At 48.3% G+C, this 22,118-nt stretch overlaps 2 protein-coding genes across 2 annotated transcripts; one reads left to right on the top strand and one right to left on the bottom strand.

The window, feature by feature from the left end:
* The first annotated feature begins 245 nt into the window (after window positions 1-245).
* EI90DRAFT_3288272 (FMN-linked oxidoreductase) lies at window positions 246-2,590 on the top strand. Its single transcript, XM_039067105.1, has 8 exons — window positions 246-359; window positions 411-472; window positions 532-618; window positions 684-749; window positions 810-1,227; window positions 1,281-1,813; window positions 1,894-1,969; window positions 2,126-2,590. Exons 1-8 carry the CDS (start codon window positions 254-256, stop codon window positions 2,269-2,271), a joined length of 1,494 nt encoding a protein of 497 aa, XP_038917724.1. The 5' UTR covers window positions 246-253; the 3' UTR covers window positions 2,272-2,590.
* Window positions 2,591-3,734: 1,144 nt separating this feature from the next.
* Window positions 3,735-7,340, bottom strand: EI90DRAFT_2915615 (uncharacterized protein; the record flags this gene model as incomplete). The annotated part of the gene is made up of 2 exons (XM_039054552.1): window positions 3,735-5,679; window positions 5,857-7,340. Coding segments are annotated over 2 exons (3,429 nt in total), but the record flags the coding sequence as incomplete, so codon positions are not given.
* Window positions 7,341-22,118: the final 14,778 nt, after the last annotated feature.

The raw sequence follows: 22,118 nt of genomic DNA, 5'->3' as shown, positions 1-22,118 counted from the left end.
CGGCCACCAGCTTCGTGTTTGTTGTTCCTCCAATGATCGGCGCTTGTGCATCGTAGCGTGATTCTTCAGTCTTGTGCTTCAGTCTTGTGCTTCTTTCATGAGCCGACCCGAGCGGCCCCAATCAGCGATTCTCCCGTCGGTGATCCCCGTCACCAGATGTAGGCGTAGATGAGACGTACCTGGAGTTCCCTCCTATATATAGTGTACAGTCTAGGATGTCTTCAGCTTTGTCAGAGAACTCAACATAACTAGAATGTCCAGCTGCGCCTCTCCTCCTGCCAAGTCCCTTCCCGAATTCCCTCCAGTGGATGGGAACGACAGGTTTCGCGCACCTGGAGGTCTCCTCCCAAACAAGCACGGTACGTGGCATGAATGGATGCGTTACACGCACTGATGATACGGTTTTTCAGTGCCCAACGCTAATGAGTATTATCCGTTGAGCGAGCCCGCTCCAGGGACAGCTTTACCAGTGGTGAGCAAATCAGTCGAACGATAGCTTCGCGCACTCAATTCACCCTTGCTATTGTACAGGACGAGTATCCGCAGAACAAGGACTTGCCAATATTGTTCCAACCGTTGACTATCAGGGGTGTAACGTTTAAGAACCGACTCTGGGTGGTAGGTCAAACTCCGTGTGCAGCTTCTGTAATGTCCACATTTCTGACGCGAGCGAATTGTTGTAGGCGCCCATGTGTGTGTACAGCGCGGTGAATGGTCTTATGACTGATTGGCACCTTGTCCACCTTGGAGTAAGTCTATGTGATACCCCTTTAGTGATTCGCTAAGATACTTATTCCCTTCGTTCTAAGAGCTTTGCCATCCAAGGCACTGGAAACGTGGGCGTCGAGGCCACCGCAGTGACCGCAGAAGGCCGCACCTGTCCAGAAGACCCAGGTATTTGGTCGGATGAACACATTCCCCAACTCAAACGCGTCGTCGACTTTGTTCACGCTCAAGGAACGACTATTGGGATCCAGCTGGCCCACGCGGGTCGGAAAGCCAGCACTCGAGCACCTTGGGCTCAGGAGGATATACACAGAGAAGATAGAAACCCTAAGAGTCATGTCGCAACTTCCGAAGAGGGTGGATGGCCTGATCAGGTCTTTGCTCCTTCCACCATTCAATTCATCCCAATGTACCCCAAGCCCAAAGCTCTGACCCAGGAGCAGATCGAGGAGATTGTAGAAGCTTTTGGCGTGGCTGCTCGTCGCGCAAAGCAAGCTGGTTGTGAGTAACCCCTCATTAGGTTGTGTCTGGTTTTGGAAAAAATATTTGTCAAGTTGACTATGTTGAAATCCACGCGGCTCACGGGTACCTCATTCACGAGTTCTTTTCCCCCCTTGCCAATGTCCGCACCGATAAATACGGCGGCTCTTTCGAAAACCGCGTTCGAATTGGCCTCGATATCGCCAAGCGTGTCCGCGCCGAGGTCGGCGAGTCTTACCCCGTTTTCTACCGTATCTCTGGGACGGATTGGGCTGAGGGCCCTGAGAAGGATGAATCTTCCGGAGAATGGAGGCAGTGGGGCGTCGAGCAGAGTTCCCAACTCACGCGCTTGTTGAAGGATCAAGCTGGTGTGGACCTCGTGGACATCAGTTCTGGTGGTTTGTGGATAGGGCAGAAGATCCCTATTAAACCAAATTATCAGATTCCGCTGTCAGAGTACATCAAGAAGCAAAATCCTGATGTGCTGATTGGTGGTGTTGGGTTGATTACGAATGGGAAGCAAGCCGAGGAGATCTTGCAGAAGGGTCAGGCAGACGTCATCCGAGCTGGTCGTGAATATTTGCGCAACCCGGCTCTCACATTACATGTACGTGGCCAAATATTTGCTTTCCGAAAGACAGAATCCCGATGCTGATTGTTTTGATTCCTCATTCCGTTGCTGACTAGTCCGCGATGCAGCTTGGAGTCGTCGCTAAGCCTGCAAATCAGTACGAGTACGCTTGGACCAGGATGGTCCACCCAAGTAAAGCTCCAAGGTGGTAACAAGAAGATACAGTATTAATGTACCTCTAGCCAAAGATCTCAATCGTCTCGATTGTATAATACGCCAAGGATGCTTCCGTAATAGTTACATATTCAGTTCCGAGCCCAAGTGTTCGTGCGTACGTCATTGATACAGACATCATCATGGTGCATTCGGAGGAATCCCGACCTGAGTACCCCATTGGCGGTGGCATCCGCGCAGCAGAGATTTCAAAGTTAGACACGGCACGCAAGCTTGATCACCTATCAGCAATGCAAATTACTCTTTATGCTTACCGATAGCATACACTTGACTGCTTCGCCGTCGCAAACGCTAGATACTCGCGTCTGAGACGAGCTGCACTTGTAGGGGTTTGACTGGCCGCAGCGGTTTTGGTCGGAACTGCATGCGTCTATATCGGGACATCGTATTATGGAGAAGCAAACGGTCCCGTAGAATCTTTCAATCGGCATTTCCGACGATGCTGGCTGCCACATCGACAGGCCCCAAGAGCCGACATTTGAGGGTTGCACCTGCCAATGCAGTCGCTCCCGTCATTCGAAGTTATCGCTGCCTATGTCAACGACTTTAAATTCAGCTCCCACTGTCACTATCGCTTTGTTTCCGCTTGTGCCACTTATCACGCCGGGTCTGAGAGCGCGTTTAACGTGCAGTTGGAAATATCCGGGCCTCCGCCAGGGGACTTCCAGGGCCGCGATCATGCTGTCATGTCACTTGAATCTATGTTCACTGCCCACAGTGAGTCCAGAAAGGTGTCGGGTGATAAAATAAATCCCTCAGGCGCAGCACATTCTTGGGCCCCGCCTCAGCAGTTTCCATACATTCATAAACCCCACGCGGTTATTTTGCGCCTTCCAAATGAAAAGAACCACGGAGCAGCTACTGCCTGATTACAGGCATTTATATGAGGTCCTATCCCTTTGTCGTTGACATGTCTGTTATTCGATGAGTTCGACGGAGCCACCACAATTAGCAGCATGCCTGATAAAGTGGTGAAACCTCGCCTGTAACGATCCCGTTTGTTCTTGAGACGAGACTGCCAATAATTCCGGCACGCGTTCCAGAAATTTCGCAATGTTCGATTGATACCCCAGTCATACTTTATGAATGTACGGCTTCGTGCATATATAAGAGTGGGTGGATCATGCTTTGTTCGGGAATTGTCAAGGAAGGGGGCATGGTTCCGATCTCTTTTGTCATCTTGCTCAGGATCATGGCGGTCTGAATTTCCATTGGCAGCTCTCCATCACTTTGAGACGTATTGTAGGTTGTACAGCTATGTTTGCTGGCTGGGGGATGTCTTTCGCTTTTATGAGTCGACAACAGCTCAGTAGGGCTGCCTAACCGTAACAATTGTAATCGATTAGCTGTCAGACAGGTGATAAATAACAAATAGTAGACAACGAGCACTAGTGTGAAGCGGCAAGACGTCGAATAACGATCGCGTGTAGTTTAGCCGTGGTTGTCCGAGGGTTGGGGCTATGACGACCCCAGACTTGTTATGTGCCTCAACGATTCGCTGTTTCTGGTCATCATCAACGGTCAACATATTAGGGTAAAACAAATTTAGGTCACAATTGCTCAATTACGCAGTCTGACATTACGTTTTGTGCTCGTACATGGATCATTGCACTCCAGCCTCATGTCTGTCCGTTTCCGTTTCCAGGACGGATTCGGACCTGCCAGCTCGGGTGCTGTGTCTGTTCCGTTCAAAGCGGCAAGGGATCGTTGGCCCTCTGTTACGTCAGGGGGTCGGTTCGTGTTTTGAGATTGCCTCCATGGCCGCTAATTTGTTGGCCTCTTCATTTGGTTTCGACTTCAAGCCACCGAAAAGTCGCGATTCGTGCCGTCGCAAATCTTGAATGAGAGTACGTACGGTTGCCAGCTCATCGTGCCTTCCAAGACCCTCCAATGCATCAGCGACGCAGGAGTACGAGAGCTGAAGCTGAGGCGCGTAGGCAAGAGGGTATTCGGAATGAAGCTGGAGATAGTATAATAATGACTCGTTTCCCATGTCAAGCGCGTCTGCATAGTGGCCAAGGCATGAAAATTGAGTTGATAGTGTTTGCAATGCCAAGGCCAAGTCAGAGGCATATGATGTTGGATGAGCAACAGATAGCGACCGCCAAAGGGCGACGGATTCTTCTATGAAAGGTAGGGCCTCAGCGTGATTATCCAGGTTGTGGAGAGAGCTGCTGAGGCTCTGGAGTGATCGCGCCAATCCCGGAGTGTGCGATGCTGGAAGGATGGCAACCGACTGGCGCCAGAGTTGGACACTTTCTTCTATCACTGGGAGCGCCTCGGAATGTCGTCCGAGGTGGTTGAGTGACTTGCTAAGATTTTTGAGCGATCGAGCCAAATTTGGATTGTATGAGGTTGGGTGGATGGCGAATAGTTGGCGACTGAGTTTGACGCATTCTTCAATCACTGAGAGCGCCTCGGATCGCCGTCCGAGTTTGTCAAGTGACTCGTTGAGACTTTCGAGTGATGCGGCCAAATTTGGGGTATGTGGCATCGGATAAGGGGCAACCAGCTGGCGCCAGAGCTTGACACTTTCTTCGATCACCGGAAGGGCTTCGGCATACCGTCCGAGATTGTTAAGTGACACGGAAAGATTATGGAGTGATTGAGCCAAACCCTCAGTGAATGGTCCAGGTTGAACCGCAACTAGCTGGCGGTAGAGTTTGACACTTTCTTCGATCACCCCGAGTGCAGCAGAATGCCGTCCGAGATTGGAGAGTGACATGTTAAGATCCACGAGTGATCGCGCCAAATCCAGGTTGTGTGATGCGGGATGCATCGCGACCAGCTGGCGCCAAAGGTCGACACTTTCTTCGATCACTGAGAGAGTGTCAGAGTGTCGTCCAAGATTGGAGAGTGTCTCGTTGATATTCTCGAGCGATCCAGCCACGAAAAGCGTATATGATGTTGGATGGACTGTAGCAAGCTGGCGCCACAATTCTACGCTTTCCTCGTGCACAAGGAGTGCTTCGGGGTACCGCCCGAGATAGTAGAACACATGACCGTAATGCATGAGTGCGCAGCCCAAATACCAGGCACATGATGTCGGATGAATGGAAACGAGTTGGCGAGAAAGTTTGACACTTTCTTCGCCCACTGGAATCGCCTCTGAATGCCGTCCAAGATGTACGAGTAAGAGGACAAGACCCCAGAGCGTTCTAGCTAATATCGGGGTATGTGACGTTGGGTCTACGGAGACCAGCTGGCGACAGAGTCTGACGCCCTCTTCCATCTCCGAAAGCGCTTCGGAACCCCGCCCGTTCAACATCAGCGACCAAGCGAGCTTCCGGAGCGAGCGAGCCAAACCTGGGGTGTGAGATGGGGGATGAACTGCGACTAGCTGTCGCCAAATTTTGGCACCTTCTTGGATCGTTGGAAGTGCCTTACAAGGAAGTCTGAGTTGATGGAGCAGGGAATGAAGTTCATTGAGTGAGTGGGCTAATTTTGGGGCGTAGAGTTCCGGGTCGATGGAAATCAACTGGCGCCACAGTTTGACACTTTCTTCCATCACTGGAAGCAGCTCGGAACGCCGTTCGAGTATGCTGAGTGACACCCCAAGATTCCCAAGTGATTCAGCTAGATCAGGGCAATAGGTCTCTGCAGCAACCATTACAAGACAACGGCAAAGTGCAACAGAATCACTTGCTAAGTCACATGCTTCCTGAAATCTTGAGAAGAACACCAGATTTCTTATTGTGGAACACTTTGACCAACTTGTGAATGTCTTCCTTTGAACTCACGCCCATACCCAGCTGAGGGAGCATATGACCGATCAGAATGGTTCAGAAATCTTATTGACGATCCATACCTTGGCCCACTCAGGGTACGATGATATGCTAATGTACCCTTCCGTTCTCGCACAGACTTCCACCCAGCGAGTTATCTGCTCATTGAGAAATCTGCGAACCGCCACATTGAGCACATCTACCGGCTTAGGGATCTGATTTAGGTGATACACGATGTGCCGACATCCGTAACGGAACTGTTCGGACAACGTTGCCTGAGGAATGGGTGGCAGCTCAACCCTCTCCGACAAATCTTCAACCAGCCCCAAGCCTGCCATAGAAGGAAGATCTTCATTCAAGATTTCGACACAGCGCACGGCTACCCTGACATTCTCCTTCCTCGCATCCACTGCAAAACGAGCAAGCGTGGGTGATTGTGAATCGATTCGGTCCAGGAGGAAGTCGCGCAAGGAGAGATGCAAGATATGAATTGGCGTGTGAGGATCCCCAAGCCCCAAGAGCAGGGGAGCAAGCCCGACTAATGTATGTTCGACAGAAGACTCCAGGTGTGGTGACAAAATGGCGCCCCAAGCCGTAATAGATAGTGGTTGTTGTGCGATTAGGATCGCTCCCATCACAATAGGGTAGTCGTGAGCAAAATCTTCGTCTTTCCAATTGCACTTCTCTAGAATGCTCGCATACAATGTGTCCACCATTTCTTCAGCGGAAGCCTTCAATTGGTTCGCACCAGTATCGAGCAGTTTCCCCAGCATCCTCAAAGGAGCACCACTGGCCACCTTCATGTAACGGAAGACGGTACTGGCCCAGATAAACAAGCCACCCGCCCGTTCTAGTATGGCTTGAACCAATTCATCCTCTTGCTTAACTTCGGTTCTCAAACTGGGATGTACATCCATCAGTTCGCGTAACTGGGTACGGACATACATTGCACAGTCCTGCACGTTAGCATCGTCCGAGAGATTGATCCCAAGGCGATCGATAGGGGATTCGGGTGAAAGAAAACGATCAACAAGATCAAATTGCCTCGAGGTGAGAAAGAATTTGATGTTGGACGGTAACCTAGGCACTTCTTTTCGGAGTATATCGGCGAGACGCGGGAATGTACCCTTGTCGCATTCGTCCAGCGCATCAATGACAACTACCATTGGGCGATCGGAAGATGGGGGTCTCATGAGGAGGAGTTCAGCAACCAATTTCTTAAATTGCATTGTGAACGGGGCGGTCGTGAGAGTTGGGTCTTCCCGAAGAATGGATGTGATGAACGTGCCGTACGCGTGGTCACGAGCTGCTAAAGACCTAGCCATGCCACTAAATAAGTGGTCTGGCTGGGATTGTTCGCATGCCCTGAAGAAAAAGGTCGATAATAATATACCCTCTCTTGTACACTCCTCTGCGACGGAGTGAGCGATGGATGTCTTTCCCGCGCCAGCCACAGCGGTCAGAAGCATTACACGTTTCTCGCTATTCTCCGTGTTGCGACACCATGCCATGATACGGTTTAGGAGGTCTATTCTAGTGCCGGGAAGGCACGCCTCAGTTGAATCGTGATGGGCGACGGCAGGGTACCGGAGTTGACTGAGAATTGAAGCGCTCTCCGCCTCACGAGTGATATTTGCTATGACGCCAACTGTCAGGTTCGTCCTCACCTACATGATCACAACTCTAACACTGTACAAATGATCAAAGCGCCATTACTGACCTGGAACGATGTCAAAGCCTCATTGAAATCCTTCCTTAGGCTATCAATCCTGTCTGGATTCTTCATATGAGAGAAGAGATTGACGACAGCGGAGCGTCTCTCTCTCTTCTGACGCAGCCGCCCGACCCCGGTTTGGATGCGCTGCAATGCCCTATAGGACATCCACGTTACAGACAGCCAGGCTGTGTAGAACAAATACTGCTTACTCGCTCAATCTTGTAACACTTTCCATCCATGACTTTGATTCCTCGCTTGATGTATCATATGAATTGATGGCTTCAACCACATCAGCCATGGTGTTGACGATGTATCTACCGAAATCTTCCCATTTTTCCTTATTCTCCTTGAACGTCTATAGAGCAATAACTGTCAGCTTCCATTCAAGATACAGGATAAAGAGTGCGATACCAGTTGCAGACTGCAGAGGAGGGAACACGCAGGACGCAGGACCGATAGCTGAGAGAATTCGGATGGCTGCGTCGAGACCATCAACCTTTTGCTCGAGTGACATGGCTGATAATGGAGGAGACGTTGATGGGTGGGCGCAGTAATACTCCAGCAAAAAACCCGCAGTTTGGCGTCAACTGAGATGCATCAATGGAAGATCGACCCTGGTATGAAGCCACAGCAGATCCCATGGATCCTGTCAGCTAGGGTAAACTAATGGGATCTGTGGCTATACGGTTTACGGGCTGTGGTAAACGGCGTTCCGGATATGGCAACCCCGCCTCCTAGCTCACTCGTAGCACAGGTGCAAGAAATATAACTGGTGATTTGGGGTTAACGTCCGTGCGTATATGCCCAAAGAATGAATTACATGAGAGGACAAACTACAACCTGTGCGGGCTGCGCGCTTACATAGTCCGCATACTCCCCGGATATCTCCGGTGACTCACATTCCCAACACAGGCGACGCAAACAAGGGTTCGGTTCTCGATTCAGAACCGGTGCTCTGAGAACCACGGGACTAGGTAGCGTTCAGAGGCTACGCTGGCCGAATTTATTGTGTCTTACACCAGGTGAGATCCAAGTCACTCATTTTATTATAGCTAACTACCGAGTTTTTGTTTATAGGGAAAGCGCGGTATTTGTGGGACGCCGTACACGACGTGTGCTGTCGGGACGACATCGTGCAAAGGGTACGTCTGGTTCTCGTTGGCTGTGCCCTGCTAAGGTGAAAGCAGCACGGTATGTAGCCTTCGGTCCTGACGACGCCGAGTGGTAAGCAGCCCTTGCCCTTGCAGCTCCGTCACAACAATGCACGGTAGAAATGCGTGAGTGCTCGCAGCTGTGCCGAGCTGCGGTGGTGGTCGGAACGTTTTTCCGCCACTGAACTGAAGCCGTTTCTATCACATCATACGTCCCCTGTTGAGAAGAATTGCTGAGACAGTATTGGTATTACACAGCTTGATCTATTCGGATTCGATGTATCCAATACGCTGGATTGATGCGATATCCAGTGATGCATGTTGTGTCGTGCAATTACTGCATTATTCTTGCCGCCGCAAACAGGTAAGGCCCTGCGACTCTCGAGTTGCTCTATCACGCGCGTCTTGTTGCGTGCTGCCCAGGGTTTTACTTTTGAGGGCCCCCGGCAGGCCTGTGCAATCCGTCGCGCGCGCGTGGCCAGACGCCGTAGTGAGGAAAGTACCGAGAGAGAATACCGGTATTAGCTGGATTCGATGTGTCCAGTGACTGAGTACATCTTTGTGTTATGCGATCACGGCGTCGTTGCTTACTTTGAGTCGCTGTATGTATTGTCCTGGACCCACATTTCCAGCGTTTATTTTCAAGTCCCCCTCCCATGTGACTCACTCCAAGGTGTCGTATCCTGTGCATCTGTCGCGTACTGCCTAGGGTGCGCATTCTCAGGTTTGCGGAGCAGCTGCTATGGACTGGCAGCTTCATGAGTGGGGGGGTTTTTAGAGCATAGTCTATTCTCTATCCGATGCCAAGCTCTGCCTCGAAGCAGAAAAAGGTTTCCAAGAGAGGAGATCTAGGTACATAAATAGAACCCAAGAGGAGGGCTCCCTCTTCTTCGCAGACGTCGTGACAATGTGTTCGATCTCCTTGCTCTTACAGGGATGTGAAGCTGTCCAGCACCGACGTCCTTGCATTTCTGCAGATGCTTTTGGCAACTCGACTCAGACCTGCTGCCGTGTCCCCCCTTGCAGTAATTTTTTTTCCCGCCCTTTCATTCACGGTTCCTCCTGGCTGTATTTGAAGTTGTATAGTCAACATTCGATTCTCAACAAATATTTTTTTCATTGTGGTAACGGCTGAGCTTACGCTGGCATGGTCCAGGCGGACATATCAACTTGCTTACTCGGATCTTCTTGCAGCGTTGGGCTGAGGGATGGTTTTTTCCGTCGCTCTCCTTGAAGAATCAATCGTGTACCACATCACCACCAGGGATTGCCTAACCATCCAAGTGCAGAACTCGCTGGCTGGATGGATCACTTGAAAAAAAAAAAAAAAAACCCAAGTCGGTGTGAGCGGCGCAACATCTGTCATCTGTACTACTACTGAATTAATCTTGCTGTCGATCCTCGACAACATTATTGATGATTCTGGTCCTCGCAGAAGCCAACCGGGGGGGGGGGCGGTGCCGAACCGTTAGTTCTTCCTCGTGTGTTGAGCATGGTGGGGGAACGTACTTACAATCTTGCCTAATTTTGTTTTTTCTTTAAATTTCCCAATCCTAATCCGTGTGGGGGGGGCTGGTAGTATACCTAACAAGTGCTAGGTTCTCTCTAGCTAGCTATCCCAAGAGGACGTTCGATCTCTCACGAACGAACTGAGGGCACCTATCTCAACAAGCGCCATTTATAAATTTGGGGCTTTAGCTAAGGCAACGCGTGGGCTCAGGGGGAGGGGAGGGGAAGGTCCCCGATGCCCGATGTCTGGCCTGCATATCATATGCACACACACACCTATGACATGGCCCTTTTTTGTTTGTTTGTTTGTTGGACGCTAGTTACTTGGAATGGGTTGACGGCGGGTTGACATGATATGAATTAAATGCAAATTAAGACGATCATTTCTGGGGGTTACACACAACAATACCTCCCCTTTCTTTTTCAAATTCCCCGGTGTGAAAGTCTTCCGGGTGGATGTTGTGAGGCCGGTTTACGGTTTATCCTACGTCGTTTGGGGACGGTGAATTACTAATTTTTTGCATGGTAGCTTCCATCATGCAACAGCGTCCCGCCAACTTGGACTCTCTCTTGATACGTCGGACCGGTCGCAGCTAAAATTAACATAATCACAGTAACCACGTCAACTTATAGCACATAACCCCGGGACGGGACTCCAGCCCGAGGGGGACCCTCTCCTACCTAACTCTTCTCACTCTCTCATGACATGATCATTACGTTTCTCATGTACGAATATTCATGATAACCGAGAGAGGTGTGTGTAAGAACCTTATATAAGACGATTCAACCGCCCATTTACTATTTGTATGTACACGTTAGTGGCATGCCAGGAACGCATCATGTACCCATGTCTCACGGGCTAACAATACGGATGTACCCTATCTCCTTATCACCCAGCCTTGCCTCAGCATAAACTTATACTTGCCAACCCTGTCATTGATTGTGGCGTGAAAGGCACCATACAACAGATACAATGAGGGGCAAGGGCAAAAGGACGAAAGAGGTGACGTGCAACGTCGATACATCAATCAGGGGGAAGCACACAAATGGTAGGCCATGAACCATAGTTACTATACTCGATACTAGGCACAAACAAAAGGTACAAGTCAGACCGTGTTCCCCGCTTCGACTTTGTTCGCAAACCGATCAGCCCATATAAGTTACCCAACCAGTTTTCTTCGTAACCCCCTTGGCGGCGGCGGCGGCTTTTTACAAACCAAAGCACTTTGTCGAGAATTCAAAACAGGATTAACATGAATTTCCTTTTTTGATTTGGTGTTGTCCCCCTTTTAGGTTTGTTACAAAAACCAGCCTAATTATTAATTAGACATCCGCACCCCATCCGCGGCTTGGCTTGACTTCTTGGCTTCTTGGCTTAGTCGCCCCTGCAACTCAAGTGCAACAACAACAACGATGGCCTGGCAGGTCATGACTGACCTCTTTAGTATATTGTACATAAAAGTATCAGAATGAATTCGTGATGGAGGAGGAGTAACAACGGTTTGAAGAAGTTCATGTGCAAAAGTTACTCGTACTTCAGTCATACTAGTATGTACTAGTTACACTCTGTCCAAGGCTCTCGGGGCCCGATATCAGTTTATCCGAACAACTTATGTAACGATGTGTATAATGCTTGTCGAGCCAAAACGTTTTGCCAGTGTATAGGATACTTTAGCCGCGAGTTATATACTAGAGTGCGTGCCTTCGCACGCGCTGACCTGCACTGCTTTTCAACACCCTAGTCAGTTGTACAGAAAAAAGTGAACCATGATTAAATCATTATTCCACACAAAAAGAGTGCATAGATGTTCTATGCTCAGGAGAGATCCCGAATCATGGCATCGTGCTATGTCAAGTGTGTGGAGACAATAGCGGAAGTGTTCCGGATAATAGGAAACAAATAGGAAAATGGGGAGCAGAAAGAGGACATCAGGACAGCGACTTGGGGGGGGGACAAGTGTACAAATGAGGATAAGACAAGCGCACTGAAAATTGGTCAATAGTATCGACTAATAAATCTCCTTCCCTTGCCCAAAGCGCCCATGCGGCAGGGCAAGCGGGGGTGCAGCAGCAGTGGGGGGGTTGGACCAAGAGCTGCGCAGTTGGGCATGTGTCTGCTGCATCCCTTCAAGAATGGGCCGCATCGCAGGCTGACATGCCAATTCATGAGTACGACACAGTATTTTAGCAGATGCAGGCTGTGGCTGTGTCATCGGACGCAGCCTAGCACGACGAGTAAGGCAGGTAGGGGTGCAGATACAAGTAAGGGGAATTTTGGCCAGGTAAGCGCTGGGCGCGCATTCAGGTGTGCTTGGACTAAGCGCTGACATTGCGAAGGGCAGAGTTCTTCATATTAACTCCTGAAGTAGTTGGGCATTCACCCCTAAACTCGGTGCGTGGATAGATCTAATTCTCCTCTACCAAAAGAGCCCAAAATCAAGCCTCAGAGATTCGTAGGTGACGCTCATGTTGGGTTTTGCCAATCTCACTTAATTTTCAGCGTGACTCACTTGATTTGTCTACCAATTGTACGTTATAAATATAAAAGTCACAAGGTCATGAAACCTAAATGGAAAATGAACACGTCAGCACCAGTGGCAGAAATGGCGTAATTTCACCCGGACGGCTGTGCAGGTAATACAATGTGGAATACAACACGTAAGCAAAAGTGGCACGTTTTACATAATTATGGGGGAGGCAGAGTGACCTGCAGTGCAGGTAATCGGTACCGAAACGTTACGTCGTGCATGACCGCTGGCACGCGGGGTTGCCAAGTTTAATTTACGCAACTTGGACTGAATCATCGCAGACGCATAATTAATACAGCTTAGTGTAAGCATCGTACGTTAGCGCAACAAACTGAAAGCGCCGGCCAACCGCGCACTTGCCACACCGAAAAACAATAAGCAAATAACACATGATTCAATCCCTCCCCCCCCCCCCCTTTGGCCCCTCGTGCTCAGATTCGCTCGCCCTTCAATTCATCAAGAAGTGCGTCACCTCGGAAACCTAATTAACATATGCATAAATGAGAACATTTCCAACTACAAGTACAATGCAATTGATTGAAGACATGGTGTGCAACGTTGCCAAGCTATAATCCAATCTTCCCCCAGCTTCCCTCCTCGGGTCCCTGCCCAGCAGCGCGGTTAGGGAGGTTGGGGGGGACAAGGGAGAACAGGGGGGGGGGGGTTTAGCCTTGTACACATTACATGCCAAGCAAGACTTTTAAATATCGGGGAAACGTTTGCGCGGCCACTCAATTCAACTTTTGGGCCGGCTTTTTGCTTGGCTTTTATTAGGCTTAAGCAACAAACTCAACCACTAAATTTGTCCCCCCTTCCCCCTGGGCTGTTCCGTATACTCATTCTGGGTTTAAAGTTTTGTTTCTTTTACCTCAAAAGTTGCAAACTAGGACTTTGTCAACCGGCTTGGCAAGGCAAGGCGGGTGTTAATATATATATACATTTCTAGTTGGCGCATAGGTAGATCCGAACGGCCACCGGCCGGCCGGCGAGTCGGCGGCACCTGAACGAATGAATGGATGACTAAAAACCCTCTCAACAACGAAGTTATGTCGCGTGGTACATGTATAGATATGGGACGGCGCGAAGTATGATTTGTATCGTCATGCAGAGCGACGTATAGCGCATCAAGTTGCTTATATGTATCCAGAACCCAACGAATTACATAGTGCTTCTGCTGGGGTGATAGGTTAACGTACGCGCTAGCGCGCGCGCATATTGTGGAAATCCCACAATTAATTAACTATCAGTACTTGTTCAAGAAGCTAGCGCGCGCACACTCGCGCTCAGGGAAGGGAGGAAGCCGTTCGAATCCCACTGATTCGCAGCATTGCTAGCAAATGGGAACAAGCAGAGGCAACATGCAGGGCCTAGCCTAGCGTAGCCTTAGCGGTTGTTAGCCTAGGCCCCAACTCGTTACGAATTCACACTCCATGCGCGCGTTAATGATATCTTCGATCCGCGCGTCAAATATATATATATGTAACGATTTGCCTGCCATCGTATATTAAGTCAAGTACAAAGATCCACTGCGTGCGGACCTACACATCTATTTTTGTGCCTCTGGCGGGATTCGAGCGAGGATTATTTCAAGGGTGACAGGCAAACATATAAAAAAATAGAACACCACTTTCGGCGTACGTGAAACACTCTCTGGCAGTACTAATAATCCTATATCACAATGGCCGGGGCCGCAGCCCGGTAGTGCAGATCCGGATCCTCCATGCAATCATTAACGACTTTTTGGCCCAGATTCCTCACGCCGCCACATTATATGCAATCAGTCGATTTATCACTCAGCAACCAAGGCTGGCAAGTCGCAGATCCGGATCCGCAACGCGCGTGGCAGGGTTGGAGGGGGGGAGCCGGGCGCTCACGCAATTACGCTATCATACTATAGTATCCTGATTGAGACGACCGTGCTACAAATTAAATGTACAATCATGCACCCACAACGCTCAATTCGCATATTTTTTGTTCTTTTGCTCTTGTTTTTGAATTTGTTTCTGCATGATCCATCAATCACCCCGCAACGGGATTAATTGTGCGCTCTAATATGTAAAATGCAAGCTTCAAGAATGCGCATATTACATTATGTACTTATGATGCTATTTAACATATAACTAGAGATGACAGAAAAAGCGTCACCGTGAATAAAACAGCCAACTGCAAGCCGTGTACGTTTATATATGGTGAGGGAATGATTAGTTTCGGGCCGTGCATGATGTACACGCGCGACCTCTATTAGACTCCATAGTAGTATTGTGATTCTTGGCGCATGGCAGGCACGCACTCCGTTCTCCACTCAGTATATATAGCATATGTTAAGTAAGTAAACATACGGACAACAAGTCATACCATACCAATAATTGAACGATGCCCGCCGCTATATACTACACAATCATAACAGCAGTGATAGCGTTGCGTATCGATCACATCATGAGGGGTTGACTTGAACTTATATATTCACCTGTCGCCGCTTTTTCAAGTAACATACACACCGTCTATTTATCTGATATAAGCTTGCTTTAGAATTTCTCCACCTGGTCGTATATATAAGTACTAGTACTACTATATCTATATCGTACAAACGATCGAGTGTCAACGTACCCGACACGACCTACCATCGTCAATCTTACGCGCACGTTGCATGCGTAAGCAGACGTCAAAATGAGGGTAATTACTTATTCTTTTTACCGTTTAGTTACTTAAACGTCGTCCTGCCATACAATATATATGTATGTATTATCGGATGATGATCATGCAATAACACGCAATTGTATGTCGACCGCACGATGTTTTTTTTTTTTCTTTTCTTGGTTCGGAATGCTATAACTCTGTATACTTGGCTTCTTAATATCTAGACAACACAGGTCGACTTGACGGACCTACTACATACATGCATGCATAGCTTAGATGGACGGCGCCCCATGCATCTTTCCAACTTCAACATATATACATAATTTCGCAAGTACTGTTTACATATAACGACAATGTGTTTGATCCGCCCGTGCAACCACCCCCCTTCCCCCCTTCCCCCTCCCACACACACACACACAGAGACAGACATCACGCAATTAACAATGATACAACGTCGAAATCATCAATATTGCCATATGCAATGCAATGCATTGCACGGCGTAAACGTCAAACCAGTATATGTATATAACGTTACTTAACGTAACGCATATTGTACTACATTGTACAGATCATCCACCGCGCGGGGGAAGCCCACATGTATAAATGTGTATTGCTAACGGCAGCAGTGCCACGTTCTGCTGCGGGCTATTCTAAAGACAAGGAATTAAGTAGAAAGAAGGGGGGGGGGGGGTGTCCTGCCTGAAGTGCGTATAGTATAGGTTATAACCATTACAATCGCGTGAATTAGAGGAGTTACTCGGGGTGATGATCGCGATCCTTGTTCCGAAACTGAATTAATCGTCCTGTCATTTACATGTCATTTACATACATACATACATACACACGCCACCATCCTCATCCTCATCATCCAATCCAATCCAATCATATCCACATGTGCGCAATCACACACACAGAGTATGGCCACATCATATGCAATCATCAAACGGACAACCTGCAACTGCATGCAACTTGCCAATTAAATTCCATCAATATACTACAATTTGGGTATCCGATATCACACAGATGAAACCACGAAGCGAGTACATGTGTGGGTGGCTGGGGCAGGACCGGCGGGCGGGCGGGGGAGGGAAGAAACAGGACCAGCCGAACAACGTCCACTGGATGAAACAGGAGTAGTAGTAGACAATGAATGAGATGAACAAAAGCCGGTAAAGGTAAGATACAAGGGGGGGGGAGCCTGAGGGACAAGGAGAAAAGTACTAGTACTGCAAAACACTGGCAGTCACATGCAAGAAAAGTTGATTGATGAATATTTGTACAAAGTATGACTGAGTACTGAGTGATTGAAAAGTAGCCGAAAAAGAATATTGGCGTGGACGACGTAAGTTTGAGTGAGTAGAGAGAGAGAGAGAGAGAGAAACGTGTGACAGTAGTGAAACGGAGAAATTTGACAAGATAACCGGATGATGATGATATGATGCCTTCGTCGCAAGGGAAACCCAAGAAAGAAAGAGAAAAAGAAAGGAACCAATGCTATTATTTTTTTTTGAATTGTTTTCTTGTTGGACGGTCGGCCGGGGAGAGGAGAGGAGAAACCAAGCAATCAGGGAGTTAGCCGTTCGCCGTGGCGGTTGACCTGGGCTATATGGAACAAAAGAAAAAGAAAAAAACCAAAAACCAAAAAAACTTCGCGCGCTCGTGACGTGTCAATCTTCCTCGGGCTTAAGGCTCCGCCCTCGGCTTTGTATTTCGGTGATCGGACTTCGATTGACTTTGATGATGGCGGCGATGACAAAGAGGGGGTGGCAGGGGGGGTGTGTGGTGGAGGTTGTGGAGGTTGTAAAAGTGATATGAAGATGAATCGTCAAAATGCGTGTGTGAAACAGGATCCGGAAGAAGATGATAAGGATACAGTTCTCTCTCTCTTTTCCGTTCGGACGACTGCGAGTTTCAAGCTGAGAGAGAGAAAAGAGATTTGGAACTAGAAGTAGGAAGGAGCGAATGATTTGGATTCCAAGTCAAGTCGTGATCGAGTTATGCACGGCTCCAGCGAGATGAAGAAGCGCGTCGTAGGGTCGTTCGTGGGTATGCAGGCATGCTTTGCGTTGATGATCCTTCGAGTCCCTTAGCAGATCGGTTGCTATAGTTTGCTCGGATTTACAAGTAAGCTGACAAAACAACTTGTGGTTTGTCGTTGCTGCGCTACTTGAACCTCGATGATACCCCTATCGACACATGCACATTAATACCTTCATGACAGGAGACAAGAACGAAATCGCTCACCCACGCAATGGACCCGAGCCGATCAGCGGCAAAGTAGCGTGTGTAGGTGCGAGACGGTTACGGATACGATGGAAGCGAAATCAACGCGAGCGGGTTGGTGTGATGCTGTGTTAATCGGATGGAACGTGGCGAGTATACCAAAGTGTTTGTATGCGCAAAGCCAGCGAATACAGCCACAAACAAACGATAGGATGTTGTAAGCTATGAGTATGTGCGTGCGGGCGTGTACAGTGCGCGCACACACGCAAATAAAACCAACGTGGAGTCATATAGTAAAGAGTATTGGAGCTCGTAGAGTAGAGTGGAGTTGAGAAGGTATTTGGGATATGGTCAAAATGGCTGAACGAAACATTATGCATCGAGGGTGAGGAGTTGGGGGACAGTGGGTGGTTTAGCTGTGTGTGTGTGTGGAGCGATTACGCGCCTATATTTCATGAAGATATAGAGTCAGTGCTCCAAATATAAACCAACCAGGAACGTGGATTGCCGTCGGCAAGGGTGACTGGGCATAGATAGGGGCAGGTGGGATGGAAGAGAACTCACCCATGCATTTGCGCAAATACCTTGAGGAGAAACGAAATTATACGAAATTAGGACGGGATTACGAGTGTAAGGGGAGGGGAGGGTTCTGCTACCATGGGCAGTGAAGAAGAGATATAAATGAATACATTGCAACTCCCAAAGAAAAAGAGAAGAGCACACACCTCGAACAGTTCAGTAGTACGAGGGATTTAAACTTGACGAACCGGTACTGGAAGTCGTCGTCGATCGTACAGGAACGGTATCGAGCAATCTCAACTTGTCATGTTCATTCGGAGGCGTAAGTTTAGACGAATACGACCGTTCAGATCTCCAACCCATTCCAGTACTCCCTGCTCCTGCTGCTGCTCTCATCGTACCACCTTCAGGAATAGACGAAGCATTGTGAAAGATCGAATGAGGGTTCTCCAAGTACGGGGAGTGGATGAGGGAAGGAGGCGTTGGGCCAGATGTTACGAGCTGTTTCTGGAACGAATTCGTTCGTCTGAAGGTGGGCGCCCTTGCTTGTGGGATGATGGATGGATGTGTTAACGCTGGCATCGTTTTTGTAAAATATTATTATTGCTAATGAATAATAATAATAGGGTGACGACGACGATGTGTGGAGTGTGGTTGAAGCGGCGTTGAGGAGAGAGGGGTGTTTGAGTGAGTGGGGGGGCTTCGAGGGAGGAAAAGGACGATGGGTGAATAGGAGGGAAGTGGGTCCGTTGCAAATCGTGGTTGGGGGAGATACGGGACCCTTATATAGACAAATCAAGGCGTTCAAATTACTCCGTTCAGTAAAGTAACTCGAAGAAGTCACTCTAACATATATATATATCGATAAACTTTTTTCTCTTTTTTTTTTCTTTCTTTTTTTAATATTTTAATATTTAAATATTTAAATTATGTATACAGTACATATATGGAAAACAAGAAATGAATAAAGAAATTAAGAACAGCCTCGCCAACTCAAAAAGATTTTTGGTATGTCACATAAGTTATAAAATTTTTTATTTCCATTTGTCAGAGGTTGAAACAAGGGACCGCCAAGACCCCAAGACCAGGGGAGAACACGCCGCGAAAGAAGAAGTGGAAGCACCAAGCTATCAAGTACATAGAGGGAATTCGGAGGAGAAGTTTCTTTGTTTTTGTTTTTGTTTTGGTTTTCTTTCTTCATTTTCTTTTTTTGGCTTCCCTCCCAGGAATGGGGTGCGGATGATGATGATGATGTTGTTCAAAGAAGGTGTAGTGGGTATGTAATCGGAGAGGGGTGTTTGGTAAATCATGATTTCTTATATGGTATGTCAGCGGCGTCGGCGGAGGAATCAGATAAGTACTCGGATTATGTTTGCAGGGTACAATAAGACAAATTATCGGCGGCGGCGGCGCGCGCGCGGGGGGGCCTTCGATTCCAAACTTGTACATAGTACATGGTAGTACTTTTTACCATGTACTTTTTTGCAAAATTACCTGTAGATAATCCCACCTCCCCCTTCCCTTGACCAAGAGCGAACAGTGACGACCATCCATTGGTTTCCAACGTCTTGCATCATTGAATTATAAATATCAAATACGTTTCAATGTCATATCGACGGCCCTATACACATGTCCGTTGTGCCTTGGACACACACGTTGCACGCGGTTCCTCACTCACTCACCCTCACACCCGGACCTGACGACAAAGATCCACATACAGCAACGCCAACACCAACAGCAACAGCAACCGCAGTGATATATGAGTACTTGCAGGCCAGGAACGCGTTACTACCATGTGATGTACACACGCGTAAACAACAGGATCTATTATGCGCGCGCCTCCTTGCAATTACTGTTACTTGATATAGCATAGCCAATTATGTGGGAGGCGGCCCTTACACGAACGAAAGCGCCCGCAGTATTTTTTTGCCTATCAGCGTAACATTGATTTGATCATCAATTTAGCCGTTGTTAAAATCACTGAATTCAACGCACGCGAAACAGCTTACGTGGGCTAGACTCTCTCATCTTCATCTCCGCGGCTGCCCTTTGTCGACGTATCGCATTGCCACCAAGCAGAAGTGCAAGTAATTACTCACACCCCAATGCAAAAATTAATCCTCCGGAGCTCCCTGCTGACTGAAAAAGTAGTAGAGAGTAGCCATATATATATATGTTACGTGGTACCGGTCTTACTCATTCATGGGATCTACACGCCTCCAACCGTGACCATAGACATGCGTACATGCCGAGAGATGTCACCGCACACACGTCGCCTTTTCACTTCCGTGAAACTGAATAAAACAACTTCCGAATTGGACATGACCGAACCGACCCCCATCATCACGATCACTTCTTTGGTCCGGCCACGGGCCTCGCTGAGTCACCGGGAACTTCACTCATCACATTATGCCCCTAGCTTGCATGAGATGATCATGCAGTTCCCGCAGTCCGTTGACCGACGAACGATTCCTATTGCAGTTAGTAGCTTTGAAGTTGTTCATTGTACTACTACCCTCATATAGCTATTGCGGGTACAACTTATTACGGCTGATGGACCGGCGCATATTCAACTCATGCAAACCCAATACTTAAACGCGGGAGATCTCACCAGTAACGTATAGTATAGACCCACCCACATGCACAGCTCGATCCGTTCGATCATTCTTGCCTAGGTGTTCATTGCATGCATACATACATAACAATATGAACATTTGAGCGCTAGTTTCGTCATCAATTGATCTTCCCGGTTCTTTCCTTCTTCTTCTTCTTGATGCAAGCAACTTGCCAGCACAAAACCTTTGCGTCGTGATCACGCAGACAGACAGTGGGCTCCCCTTCCGGACCCGGACCTTCGGTGTACTATGGCCGGCTGCGGCCGCCTATTAATAGCTAGGAGGGGCTAATTACCCAGGGGAATCACACACACACACGTTTGCATGTAAACGCCCGCGTGTACAACTCTGATTGTATGACTCGTACTTGCCGCGCATACCAGCATTTTTTTTTGGGTCTTGATGGTTGCAATGTACTTATCCCCAATCTCTTCTTTCTTCTTTCTCAGCTTTGTTATGTGTCAAAATAAAAACAATCCCAATCTCAATCATGCCGACCGTATAATGTATATAAACGCGTTTCCGGCCACGTCTACATAACGTCTTCCCCATTAAAAGTCCGGGTCCATGATTCTGCGGCCCCCCCCCCCCCCCCCCCCGCGGGTTTTGAATAGGAATCGAATCTTTTTACTGTAAGTGCTTACACTAGTAGTACTCTTTGACAAGATAAGCCAAGTAAACACTAAACGCACAAAGGCGGCCGGCGGGTCGGGGGAGGGGAGGGGGGGCGCCCATACGGTACCGACCCCTCAAAATCCGGATCCGCTCCGGTCAACCACATCAACCAAAAAAAAAAAAAAACACTTTTTTTGATCACCGATCATATATCGGCACCAACAACAAAAAAAAACCCTTTGGGCTATGGGCTATGTATGGATTTATCCCTCTGCGGCCGCAACGCGGTTGCATCACCATGCTGCGGCAAATTAATTCGATGCTGTACGGGGGGGTCGAAAGCTGGTTATTACCCCCTTTTGGGTACAAGATTTTCCATACTGAGTAAATGATTAATGCTCAAACCCAACCCAAATCCTCCTTTGCGTTACATACAGGCGCGCGTACGCCTACGAATTGCCCATACATGAATTGCACGTCCGACGTTCGGATGGCGGCGGCGGCCCTTCTTTTTTTTTTTGGTATACTTACATATTTGATTACCCATACTTGGAATTTGCACATGGGGCTTGCGCGCAAGTCATACAGTACAAGTAATAAATTCAGGGGCCCAAGTTATCGGCCGGATCCATCCGCCCTCCCTCTACATATCCTGATCAGGATATAGTGCCGAGTGTGCCGTGTGTGTGTGTGGGTGTTCCTCACGGCCAACAATATTCCCGGGCCTTCGGTCCAACTACAATTACGCTTACATGCAGAATACGGCAATCCCTTGCCGACCTATTTCTGGGGTGGGTTGAACTTTGAAGTGGACGCATGTACATGATCATCACCATTGTATGAACTCAGCTTGGGGGAGAAGATAACT

This window comes from Cantharellus anzutake (genome assembly GCF_015039405.1).
Source record: "Cantharellus anzutake strain C23 chromosome Unknown EI90scaffold_16, whole genome shotgun sequence".
NCBI lineage: Eukaryota > Fungi > Basidiomycota > Agaricomycetes > Cantharellales > Hydnaceae > Cantharellus > Cantharellus anzutake.
This window is presented reverse-complemented; position numbering and strand designations above follow the sequence as displayed.